Genomic DNA, 13184 nt, shown 5'->3' on the forward strand with positions numbered 1-13184 from the left:
AACGTCCCTAAATGGATCTCCAACCTGCGTGCTCTCCTCCACACGGACCTCCCTCTTGGTCTCCCCACCGTGGGTTTTGCTGATCTCCGTCCTCTCGGTGCGAGTGTAGGTGTGGCTGCTGCGCGTGAACGTACGAGTCAGACGCTCCTGGTTTGTCACCATCTGAAACCAGTTTCCTGAGGCAAGGATGTAGAAGCGGGAAAGGTTTGACAGGAGGAAACAGACCAAGAGGAGGCGCAGGGGTGAAAGAGGAGGAAGAGCAGAAGACAAGTGTGGACACAAGAGGACACCGTGAACGTCACATCTCACCTGGTATTTTTAGGTTGAGGTCACAAGTGCTGCCAACTGTTGCAATGGACGGAGCTTGACGCTTCCTGGTGATGCTCTCCTTCATCCGACCTTCACCAAACACCTTCACAGTGAATGGACTTCCTGAAGAAACAAATTAAATCTTAGGACCGTAGAGAATCAGAATACTGGACCACAATCTGAGCCATTCACGTGTCGGCTGTGTACCTGGTACGTGCTGGTCAGCAAACTTGATGTTGATGATGTAGTTTCCAGGTTCGGTAGGACAGTAGGTGACTTTACACGTCCCGTCATCCACATCTTCACAGTTAATGTCCACCTTACTTGGACCCTCGATGGACAGACCCAGGCCGCCGTAGCCTAGGACCACATGGTTTACGTTAAGTAAACTCATAGAACTGCGTTGGTGGTGAACGACAGCTGCATCATCAATTCATCTTCACCTGCGTTCCTCGTGTCCACCATGAACTCTGCCACCTCAAAGGTGTGTCCCTCCACCAGACCCTGACCATAGACCTTCACCTTACTGGCATCGCCGATCTCTGACTGACCCACCATGATCTTAAAGGGACTGTTGGTCACGTGTTTTGCGCTCTTCTTCACACTGACCACATGTTCACCCACTTCCTTCGGCGTGAACGAAATTCCTGTAGAAATCAAAAGAAATTCCTAAGTAGTTCATTTCACTTGATATTAGTGACGTTACATTCTTGTTCCTTCTGTGAGTACCGTTTTTTTTCGGGACTATAAGTCGCACTTTTTTTCATCCTTTGGCTGGGTTTGTGACTTATACTCAGGTGCGACATATACGTATTAAAATATATAATTTCATATAATTGTTATTATTATTTTCACACTGACAGCCGCTAATATGATTATTATTATTATTTCCACACTGACAGCCGCTAGAGGGCACTGTAAGCTTGTGTACCAGTATCTGCTAATCCTGTACCAGTGAAAATTTACATGTTTGTTATTTTCACACTGACAGCCACTAGAGGGCACTGGTGCGACTTATACTCCAGAAAGACTTATATATGGGTTTTTTCTTCTTCATTGCGCATTTCTTGGCTGGTGCGACTTATAGTCGGGAAAATACGGTAAATACTTTACCGATGTGTCGGTTAGGAAGTCTCTTTAGCAGACAAGGCTCCTCGTGTCCAGATGGTGCTCTGATGGTGGCTGTCAGACTGCTCAGATCTGTCTCCATGATCTTCAGGGAGACATCTGTGGCTGTGCCGACGTTGAGCTGAGATGTTCTCATTGATTCATCACCTGTGAGATGATGTCAACAATAAAGGTTTAAGACATAAGACGGTCCAAAGAAATGTGAGCACCTCCTCGTATTTTAAAGTTAGTTTTAAAACTTAACGTCTGTACCAAATTTAAAAAACAAGGAAATTCTGAGATACCACATTGAAAAGAAAGGAACATGTGGACACAATAAACGGATACAAAGGCTTGAACAGCGAGGCATGTGGCTTCACTTTCTAACAACAATACGTACGCACACACAGTAAAGACAGATGTGGGGACAAACGAGAAACAGTTGTTCACCAGTGATCTTGGCCGTGAAAGGACTGCCGGGGATGTGCTTGTCATCAAACTTGACAATGATGTTGTAGTCTCCAGCTGCGGTGGGCAGATAGGACACAGTGCAGGTTCCATCTTTGTTGTCTTTACAGCTAATCTCAGCTTTGGACGGACCTTCGACGGCCAGTGAGAGACCACCTGCGCCCAGGGAATGTAAACATCGTGAGCCTGTTTCTTTAAACATACAATTTAAGTGGCACATAAAAGTGATCTATTACCTTCTCCAGCATCTTTTGTCACAATTGTGAATGTTGCGGGTCTGTTTATGGTACCATGGGTCAGACCAGGACCGTAGGCTGTCACATGACCACTGTTGATGGCATCAACATAGAACTGGAGAGGACTTCCTGCAGCAGGAACAAAAGAACACCATGGTCTGTTTCCAAAGTCAACCCGTTTGCAGACGATTCTGCAACGTGTTATTCTCAACGTTATTACCTGGGATGTGGTTTCCATCATATTTAATGTCCATCTCGTGAAGACCTCGTTCAGTTGGGGAGTACTTCACTGTGACAGTACCATCCTTGTTGTCTGTAATGTGTGGCCAGGTGGTTCGACCTGACGGCATTCGAACTTCACCTGACATGTCGCAAACAGGAAATATTTTTTATCACCATGGCGTACATGTAGAAGCGTATATTAAGCAAAGCCAAATACGAAATACAATATTAATTCATGACTTTTGGCAGAATTCCCAAAACACCCTCACCTGTAATATGACTTCCCAAAGAATTCCCAAAACACCCTCACCTGTAATTTCACCTGACTGCACAGTGAAGGGAATAACCAGACTAAAAGGGCGGAGCACAGGCTCCATCCCATCTACAGGGGTGATGGGTTCATCAGTGGCCTAAACAAAAAAGAAAAAAAAGACAGAAAAAGTGTAACCATACTGAACTCTGAAAATCAGCCAGAAAGATGAGGCACAGGAGGAAACACAGGAGGGCAGCAGAGAGGCTCAGAGGTCTGAACCTCAGAGACACAGAGAGAGAGAAAAGTGTGGAATCAGAAATCTGAGGTATGTTAAATTCATGCTATTGATCAGATAAAATCAACATGCGAGGTCACCATGAGGGTAAAAACTCAGAGCTGAGGAGAGTAGAATACACTACACAGAATACAACTTAAAACAATGGGGGTTTGATAAAGAAGATATTTGATATTGTATAGGATATTATACAGTATGTAGTAATAATCAAGAGTTGTGTTATTCCATGTACCCATTCAGGGGCGTAGCCCACATACGAAGAGTAGTGCTGATGCAACTGAAGCTGGTCACATGGTTCCTCGATTAGAGGGACGCTATCACATGCCTGACAGAAAACAATCCCACACACTGTTAAACACACCGTTAAACACACCGTTAAACACACTGTTACATGAAACAACTCATTGTTATCCACACATCAACACGGTCATATGCAGCTAACTGTATATTATATCAACATGAAAAAAATGTAAGACTAAGCCAAGTCAGCAAAACTAAAATAGCTTACAGTTATTACAGAAACTACTCATCTGCAGTGGAAATATTTAGGCTAGAGAAGCTGTTTATTAATGTATAGCTGGTTTATGTAATGCAAAAAGTTTCCTAAGAAAATAACAAAAACTTAGCCTTAAAAAAAGCTAAAGATTAGCCAAAAAATAATCAAAAACACTGCAAGACGTAAAATAACTAGTTTAGGATGCTAACACAATAACACTCAAAAAACAGTTATGCTAACACCACTATGCTAATACTGTTGCACCAAGTTTAATGCTCACAACATTAGCATTACAGTACAATTCAATATTCTTCCCTAATATAACTACAAACACTTTAACAGTATGTAAAAAAAAATCACGATGCTAACACTAACACAACAACACTGAGGCTAATGTTTAACCTGGAACAGAAACATTTATGTCATCTAATGTTTACTGTAACAAGTAACAACATGTGTACAGTATAGTATTAATCACAGTCTAACTATCATGCTAATATAATCGTACAGTAGTGTACAGTATAGTATTAATCGCAGTCTAACTATCATGCTAATATAATCGTTAGCCAGTCCAGGCTAACAACCCTGGTTCATGGCAGCTCATCAACTCACCAAGTCTGGTTCATGGCAGCTCATCAACTCACCACTACATGGAAGGGGCTGTTGGGAATGTGTTCGCCTCCAAATCTGATGGTGATGACATATTTCCCAGGCTCGGGGGCAGTGTAGTAAATGTCAAAAGTCCCGTCTGAATTCTCCACCACGTCCACGTCAAGCTCCGCCCCATCAGGAGTTGACACCTTGCAGGTGACTTTACCTTTCCCAGCAGCCTTTGCATCAACAGTGATGACAGTTTCCTCACCAATCTGGATCATGGGTCCGATACCTGATCCTGTAAAATACAGGGAAACGGGTCTTAAAACGGTTTATAAACGTGATAAATGTTTACGTTGACAGCAATAAATAGACAAAGGTACCTAGTCCATGTCCTCCGATTGACACTGTAAGAAAACAACAAGAGTCAGTTTCAGTTTCAGGTGTAATTGGATTGGTCAACAGATAAGTGGTGGATGAACCTGACCTGTGACCAGACACTTGCTGGCATCACCGGTGGGCAAAGCATGGATTCTGTACGGTGAGTACGGGATCTCATCTCCGCCATATTTGATCGTAATGGTGTAGCGTCCTGTCATATCAGGAACGTAGGAAACGGTGTACGTTCCGTCCCGGTTGTCCCTGATGTTTGCCTTCTTGGGCTTTCCCTCGGGATCCTGGAGTTGTACAGGTATATTTTAGTGGTCACATCAGTGGTTAGCGGTACCGAACGTCAGCGGTCTCTAACGGAAGTTATCAACTGAACCATGAATCACGAGACATATTCCTGATTTATGAACCAGCTGAGTGAGACATCACGTGTTAATAACTCATCAGCGGGTCATTAAGTTGATGAGGAGATGATCTGCAATCTGCTGCAGACGCAGAACAGATCGGGAGGAGGATGAGGAGACCAAACATGAAGGTTCAAGACAAACGAACACATGAAGCGATGTGTTATCTGTGCACCTAACAGATGGGATGCAAGTCCCGAGGTAACCTAGATAACGGATCGGCATGTAGACCACTGTTACAGACAGGTCTACTCTAAGGACTGAAGTCTGGACTAGGTATTAGATTAGTTACTGGTCAGCAGGCTGGGCTAGATTGACAGATCTAGAAGCACTAGTGGACATCTGAACTGAAGTCCAGACCAGAGAGGGACTGGACCTTGGACTGAATGTCTGCCGGGGTGGAGACTAGTGGTGATCACAGCACTCTGATGTCACACAGGGTCTAACTACTGGGTCAACAGAGGGAGGCAATTTCCTCAGCACTCCAGTTAGTGGAGAACTAACAACCACAGGAATCTATTAGAGCAGGGGTGCCAAACATACGGCCCGCAGGCCAAAACCGGTCCGCTTGAGGTTTTAATCCGGCCAGCTTGATGAATTTTTCAAATAAAATAATACATTTTCATTTTTGTCATTTTTGCATGAAAACAGGAAAACAGATGGACTTTTTGTTATTTATAAAACGGGAAACAGATGGACTTTTTGTTATTTATAATTAATTATGTTGTGATTGTACTGGTGTGATTGTATGCGGTCCCTGAACCAAAACGAGTTTGACACCCCTGTATTAGAGGGTTAGGACAAATGGAATGAAAGGGGTTTGGGTTGGGGTTGGGGTGAGGAAGTGCGGCCTTACGCAGCCTCTGGTCAGAATACTGAAGGGGATGGTTCTCTTTACTATGTGACTCTCCCACACCCTCCTGCCCCACTCCTCCACAAACACAGAGGCCTCACGCCTGCTTCCGTCCGGACCCTGACGCAGCAGTGGTGTTGGCGGTGCCCAACAGCAGACCAGGACGTCACATGGAGAGTGTGAATGAGGGTTAAAGAGTCAGTGACACAGACTCAGTCTTGATCATGACGCTACAACACTTTCCTCACAACAAGCTAATTCTGAGGTGTCAACAAACAGGAAGTGTTCTAAGTCCAAGGTGACGAGGTGAAAAAAAGTGTTGTGGACCAATGAACACACACCACCTTCTGAGGAGGTTATTGCTGAATGACCTCCAGACTTTGTGGTATTTGTGTGTTTCACCTGATTTTTACATTTTGTTCAAACATTACTGTGATTTCATTAGCTTAGCATCAGTCCCTGAGGTGTAGTTCTCTGGTTAACGTGACCAATCCAACAATCACACTAGTGTTTATAAGCAGTCGGCACAGACGCAATGTGAACATTTGTTGTGTCAGCCATTTTGAAAAACTACAGTATTGTGACTCACCAAAATCTGGACTGTTAGCAGTCCTTCTCCAGCATCTCGGGCATCGATGGTAAACTCAACTGGCAGACTAGCAGGAACCCCGGACGCATTTAGACCTGGACCACTGGCTCGAACTTTGCTGGCATCATGAGCTGGTAGTGTCTTGATTTTAAAAGGACTGAAGAAGAAAAGCGTAAAGATGTTAAGACTTCCTGGACTGGGGAAAAATATACACTCCTGCTATGTTAGCTAACGCTACTGACCTGCGAGGAACCTCCTGTTCAGCATACTTCACACATACAGTGTACGGACCATCGTTGGCAGGAGTATAGTTTACTGTGTGAATCCCTTCACCGTTGTCAGTGACGCTGACTGGTTCTGCAACACCTGCAGAGAAACCAAAGGTAAGATTGAAAAGTTGAATTCTTCAGAAGTACAAGACAGAAATAAGGGATGTACGGTAGTTACTCTTTGACAAAGTCCGATATGCTGATATTGCCCAAACACTTAATTTTTGATTCCGATATAAACCGATAAAACCGATTCTGCGTACAACCTCCTGATTCTCAGAATAGATTAAAAAAATGAGCTGCAATACTGCCACCTAGTGACTTTCATTTTAATATAAAGCCGTTTTTTGGGGTCACACATCATTTGGCGAAACGGCATTGCGTTATCGGGTTTTCAAAACGATAACAATTTTAACAGATATTACATAATTATGCTAACATCGGTCGGCCAGTATTGTCAGACATCCTTCCAGTAAATGCATCACCAGAGGACAGGACGTCTTACCTGTTGGCCCATAGAGCAGGACCTCCAGTGTGGCCACTCCTGCTTTGCTGCTGTCCACAGTAAAGGTTTGTGGGACGTGAGCTCGGACACCACTGCCCAACCCTGGACCTGAACACTTCACTTTACTAGGGTCCACCAGGTCTCTCACTGGGACCCGGAACGGACTCCCTGCAATACACACAGGTTTCGGTCATGTCTCTGTTAAAGGTTAAAGGTCACCAGGAGTCGTGGGTTTTGATAGGGAGTGAACCATCACCTAGGATAGGAAGGCCTCCAAAAGTAATGTTGACATCATACTCTCCAGGAGTGAAGGGGATGTACTCCACGCTGCAGCTGCCGTCTTTGTTGTCCTTGCAGGACATCTTTGCCTCAGACGGACCCTCAATGGCAAGGCCGAGGCCACCGGTGCCAGCACCCCTGACAACAAAACAGGACTGAGGAAAGTTAGACTAAAAAAAAGAAATAAAAAAAAGATATAGTCTGTCAGAAATGAAGAACTCACCTGGTCTCAACAGTGAAGCGATTTGGTTTGTTGACGAGTCCTTCCTCCAGACCTGGACCATATGCTCGGACTCGACTGGGGTCACAACCCTCGGTCACTGACACCCTGAACGGGCTCTTTGGTACGGAGACTTCATCAAAGGTAACTTCGATAAGATGCAGACCTGTAAACACAGTGTGACATGACATTTTTGACGGTTTCTTATCATTTAATCGCTTCATAGTAAACATTAACATATCATGGTCAATCCTCACCATCTTCGTACGCCGTATATTCCACTCTGTAGGTGCCGTCACCTTTGTCTGTGATGTAAGTATCTGTGTTGGCACCTGAGGGGTTGGAGATGGAGGTTTTGATTTGGCTGCCCCCCCTCTTGTAGAGGGTCCGGGCATCCACTGTGAAATGTGTGGTCACTTCTCGGAGAACCCCTGAGGACCAGACAAACCAGAGATGAAACGGATTCAAATCAAACCTGATGAAGCCTTACTCCTAGGTTCCGTAGTCTTCTCACCTCTGGGTTCTACTCCTGGTCCGTAGACCTTCACGCCACTGGTGTCCAGGGCTGGGTCGACCTGTACGCGAATGGGGAAGTTTGAAACTGCGTGTCCTCCGTATTTGATGGTTATAGTGTACATGCCGTGGAACTGTGGGATGTAGGTGATGGAGTAGGTTCCATCACCGTTGTTCTGGACGTGAACTTCGGCTTTGGCTCCGGAGTCTGAGATGATCTCAATGGTGAGATCGGCCTCTCCGGCTTTGGAACAATCCACGGTGAAGGATCCTGCCTCGTTCACTTTCCCTCGCTCCAGACCTGGTCCGCTGGCAGTGACCTTGGACGGGTCAAACATGGACTGCACCACAGCCTTGAAAGGGGAACCGGGGATATGCTGATCTGCAAAGAGGATGTTGATGGTGTACTCTCCAGGCTCAGTGGGCAGGTAGGACACGGAACAAGATCCGTCTCCGTTGTCTTGACATTCGATCTTGGCCTCACAGGGACCCTCCACTGTTAGTCCCAGACCACCGGTGCCTGCTCCCTTTGTGTCAATGGCAAATGGCGCAGGTTTACCCACAACACCTCCCTGAAGACCTGGACCATAAGCCCTCACCTGGAATCATTAAAGAAATAAAAATGGCAGCAATGGTTGGTAATGTGTTGCAATTTCTTCAACAGTCTAACAACGAATCTTCGACAAGGAGAAATCACCTTAGAAGGGTCCGCGTCTAACAATGAATCTTCAAGGAGAAATCACCTTAGAAGGGTCCGGGGGCATCACGCCCTCCACAGTGAAAGGGCTTCCTGGGATGGGGTTTCCGTCATAGCTGATGTCCACTCTGTACGTTCCCTCCTCAGGGGGCATGTACTTCACCGTGTGAAGCTCATTGGCTGTGCCCGACTCCAGCTTGCAGGGGATAGGTCGCCGTGAAGGGGACGTGATCCGGACCTCCAGTTTCCCCTGACCTCCAGCTCCTCGTGTGCAGATGGTGAACTCTTGATCATTCCCAACATCAACCTCTAAATATGTCAAACAAACAAACACAGACGCACAAACAATGAGGCCACGATCAAATGACACTGAAATACTTGTCAAAAGGACTGATTGACACTAACTGTTATTCATCCCCTGAACCTTGACCTTGTTGAGGTCAAGGGGTGGCGCCACACTGACGAGAAAGGGACTCTTGGGGATTGCATCTCCTCCATGGGAGACACAGATGGACATGTTGCCCTAAAAGAGAGACAGAGTGGTCAGTCCACATGTCTCACATCCCACTCAGGTGAAACCAATCTGAACAGGAGGTCGTACCTGCTGTACAGCTGTGTAGCGCACAGTGTAGGAGTAGTCGTGGTTGTCGATGATCTCAAAGTCTTTTACGACTTCACCTTTTGTCCCCGTGAAGGTGAAGTTCACCTCAGGCGTGGCTTTCCCGGCTCCTTTAGTGTAGATGGTGAAGTGAGTGGGTTTACCCACCTCCACACCTGGACAAAGACAGAGACGTTAGGTCAAACCAAAGCCCCTCATCCCACCCCCGGTCCGTAGTTCAGTCATGTTTCTCATATGTTTGTGTTTGTGTAGATCCATGTTCTTGACCTGTCTTGCTGAGTCCCGGTCCCTCTGCTTTGACTTTTGCTGCATCATGTGAAGGATCGACTTTTATTCTGAAGGGGCTGATGGGTATTTCCTGTTCCGATGAGAAGTGTAAGCTGTGAGAGTCATGTTATTGTTGGGTTTTCAGAGGACGGTGAAGGCACAGTTACCTGGTCAGCAAACAACACCATGATGGTGTACTGGCCCGGCCCTGGGGGCATGTACTTCACTGTGAAGGTGTCATTGTCGTTTTTTATTATATCAAAGTCGATGTCAGCCTCAGCAGGTCCAACCACGCCTGGAGCACATTTGATCCCGATGCTGACGTCCCCTGCAGGTAAAACAGGATTTATTTAACGGTAACAAAACACAAAAGAATAAACAAACAAAAACGATGTCTGACCCTGTCCAGCCTCGCTGCAGTCCACCGTAAAATATGTTGGTTCGTTGGCTTTTAGTCCGGACTTTTCCACACCCGGACCATAGACCTTGACATTTTCAGGGTGGCTGCCCTCGCCAATGGTCACCTAGTGGTAGAAGAACATCAGTATCAATGACGTTACAATTGTCTTGGGATTTTCATTTCGATCTGTCCTTTAAGTCTCATCTCCAAACCAGCCCAAAGTTGATGCTTTAACTCATTACCCTCTAAGTCAAGTATTCTTTGTTTGTTAAGCTCATGTTCTCTACCTTAGCTACAGTACAAACCCCTCAGTCCTATAGACGAGGTGTCCCAAACCCCTGGCCGGGAGACCGGTGCCAGTCCGTAGGTCATTTGCTACTGGGCCGCAGTAGTACACAGTGAAAAAATGTACTTTAGTTTTAATATTTTAATTAATTTTTAAAAATCCAGTCATATCCCTTTACTTTTTTTTCTGTCAATGTTTCAAAATTCAGACTCTGATACAGAATAAAGTCTGAAAGATGTTTTATTTTGAAAATGTAATGATCCTTCAACAATGGAAGGTCCTTGGTACAAAAATGTTGGGGACTATAGACTGCTGTAGACTGTCAACCCATCTGTCACTCTGACAGATGGGTGTTTAAACTGTGGTTCATGGTGTACATCAAATAAATGCTGCCTTGGTGTTTAAACTGTGGTTCATGGTGTACTCAGTGGGTCAGTGTTTACCCTGAAGGGGCTGTTGGGGACGTTGACTTCCCCCCAGGTGATGATAATGGTGTGTTTAATGGGCTTGGAGGGAATGTAAACACAGAAGTAGGTGCTGTCTCCATTGTCCGTGATCTGGATATCGATTGGGAAACCCTCCGCATCCTGGAAACCAAGGAAAATATAGTTGTCCTTGGAATTACAGACGGGATATAAATGTTAGATTATGACCCGACTCAGAGTCGTTGAATCATCACCTGGGCGTAGAGCCGCAACTCGCCGTGGCCGGCTCCGTGGGTGTCGATGGTGAAATCAGCAGGTTTGTTGACGATGCAGCCCAGAGGTTCCAGACCAGGACCGTAGCATTTCACCTGAAGGTTTGAGAAGATTCACATTGTCACAGTTTACCAACAACAGCACGGTAACCTTCCTTAACTGTGGATATTTGAATTACTTTTTCTGGGAAAACATCATTGGCTGCAGGGAGGATGTGAGCCATGAAGGGACTGTCCCTAATGTCCTCATCGTCACATATGACATGAACTGCATACATGCCAGGCTCGGTCGGCCAATATCTAACGTCACACGACCCGTCGCCTTTATCATCGCATTCGATCTTTGCCTGAGAAGGTCCCTCGATGGAGAAACCTGTGAACACACCGGTTGAACAGTATTGATTTATTACTGTATGCTGATGATGTGAGATTTGACTTTTACCATTTTCAGTATTTTTTTTTTACTGTATCTTAAAGTGTCTTACCAAGTGTTCCCACCTCTGTCCCAATAGCTTCTACGACAAAGTCTGCACTTTTTCCCACCATGCCTGTCTCCAAACCTGGACCCCAGGCCCTGACCTTCTGAGGACCCGCCTCCTCACTCACATACACTTCAAATGGACTGAAAAAAAAAGATTATTGATCACATCAAAGAAAATGTAATTCCTATGGAGTACCACAGGGTGTGTATTGAGGCTCTAACAATTGTGTATTATGATAAAATGTGGTTAAAATAAATTCAGGCGCAAAAAGGAAACTTACCTCCGTGGGATGCTGTGTCCGCCCCATGTGACGGTAACAACGTATTTTCCCTTCATGACAGGGTAGTAATTGCACTCATACAGGCCGTTTTCCATTTCCAGAATCTTCACTGGCTCGTCGAGGCCCTCTGGTGTCACAATACAACATCAATCACAGTCAGATTCCAGTTTGAGGTTAAAAAAATACCATGCATTGGCTTGATCTGTGTACGCCTTACTTGGTCCTTTCACAGTGACCTTCAGCTCTCCGCTGCCCGCTCCCTTTGTGTAAACTTTAAAATCGGCCACTTCCTTGATCCTCAGGCCCTTGGGCTGCAGACCTCGGCCCGACGCCCGGCAAGCATTTGGGTTACACGCTAGAGGATCAATCAGAGAGAGACGCAGGCCATGGGTTAGACTGAGAGCAGCAGCGTCAACGTTAGGATCACAGGCCGCGGCTCGTGTGTTAGTGAGCGCTGACAGAAGCAGTGAAGATAAAGAAGGAGTCCAGAGGACGCCGGGTCAGAGACGGTCTCAGAGAGACTACAGACGGTGGTCAGAGCCTGCAGGAGGAGACGAGGAGGAGCTGAAGCACGAGGAGGTGAAGACATGACCGAGACAGTGGAGACAGTGGAGACAGTGGAGACAGTGGAGTCTGTGTGTGTGTGTAATAATTCACTGAAATCTCAAACACAGATGGCGTGAAGAAATGTTTCACGTAAACACACGCACACACAAGCGTGACACACACACACACACACAGTAGTGACTGATTTATAAAATAAGTGGTACGTTCATTTTTAGGTCAACTTTTTTGCTCGTTTTACTTTAAGAAAACAACTTCCTGTTTAAAAAAACATTAAAAAAATAAATGTTTAATTTATGAATTTAATGTTCATCAGATGTGGTCACCACCTCAGGTTGAGCCACAAAATTAGACTAGAAGTCTCCTGGTGAAAGCTAATTATTATTATTATTTTTTTTTTCATTTTTTGTTGTCGCATTCTTTTATGGATTTAATTGTACGTATATTTCCCAATAGCAAATTAAACAAAAATTACAACCATTTTACATCTTTTTAAATAATGGATCAGGTATTGAACACTGAGAAAAGTCTACTTTTAAGGAATTTTTTTTTTGTATTTTTTTTTTTTTTTTGTAAAATTTCTATTTGTATCTACATTGTATTGGTTTCCCTTGGTTATCTATTTTTTTATTTCTATTTGTACCACATGTCGTAACTGAATCAAGTGGGTTGGACTATAACCTAATTTATTATTTCAGTAAATCTTATTATTATTATCTTATTTATATAAAAAATGTAGTAATAGGAAGTAAAAAAAATAGCTTTATAAAAAGTTGTTTCTTGCGGGAGTTTACTCCACTTTGTCAACCGCACATCTCCACGATCACACCACACTCACACCACGATCACACCGCGCTCACACCGCCATCACACCGCCACCACACCCCGAT

The 13184-nt window shown here is 44.9% G+C and overlaps 1 protein-coding gene across 1 annotated transcript in view; it reads right to left on the minus strand.

Moving 5' to 3' along the window:
• LOC103382463 (filamin-C-like) overlaps positions 1-13184 on the minus strand; it is a 48555-nt gene that overhangs the window by 4676 nt on the left and 30695 nt on the right. Inside the window, 32 exon segments of the mRNA XM_017034564.2 lie at positions 1-176; positions 310-432; positions 517-669; positions 753-956; positions 1423-1584; positions 1867-2040; positions 2121-2249; positions 2341-2481; positions 2653-2752; positions 3123-3215; positions 4031-4278; positions 4364-4387; positions 4468-4657; positions 6217-6373; positions 6459-6582; positions 6991-7158; positions 7247-7407; positions 7493-7655; positions 7747-7920; positions 8004-8601; positions 8746-9008; positions 9105-9222; positions 9301-9473; positions 9586-9676; positions 9753-9913; positions 9986-10109; positions 10715-10858; positions 10951-11064; positions 11148-11341; positions 11454-11590; positions 11731-11857; positions 11948-12085. The exon segment at positions 1-176 is cut by the window's left edge and continues 35 nt beyond it. Of these exon segments, the coding sequence (XP_016890053.1) occupies positions 1-176; positions 310-432; positions 517-669; positions 753-956; positions 1423-1584; positions 1867-2040; positions 2121-2249; positions 2341-2481; positions 2653-2752; positions 3123-3215; positions 4031-4278; positions 4364-4387; positions 4468-4657; positions 6217-6373; positions 6459-6582; positions 6991-7158; positions 7247-7407; positions 7493-7655; positions 7747-7920; positions 8004-8601; positions 8746-9008; positions 9105-9222; positions 9301-9473; positions 9586-9676; positions 9753-9913; positions 9986-10109; positions 10715-10858; positions 10951-11064; positions 11148-11341; positions 11454-11590; positions 11731-11857; positions 11948-12085 (5246 nt within the window).

The sequence above is a fragment of the Cynoglossus semilaevis genome, chromosome 8 (assembly GCF_000523025.1).
Source record: "Cynoglossus semilaevis isolate Cse_v1.0 chromosome 8, Cse_v1.0, whole genome shotgun sequence".
NCBI classification, from domain to species: Eukaryota; Metazoa; Chordata; class Actinopteri; order Pleuronectiformes; family Cynoglossidae; genus Cynoglossus; species Cynoglossus semilaevis.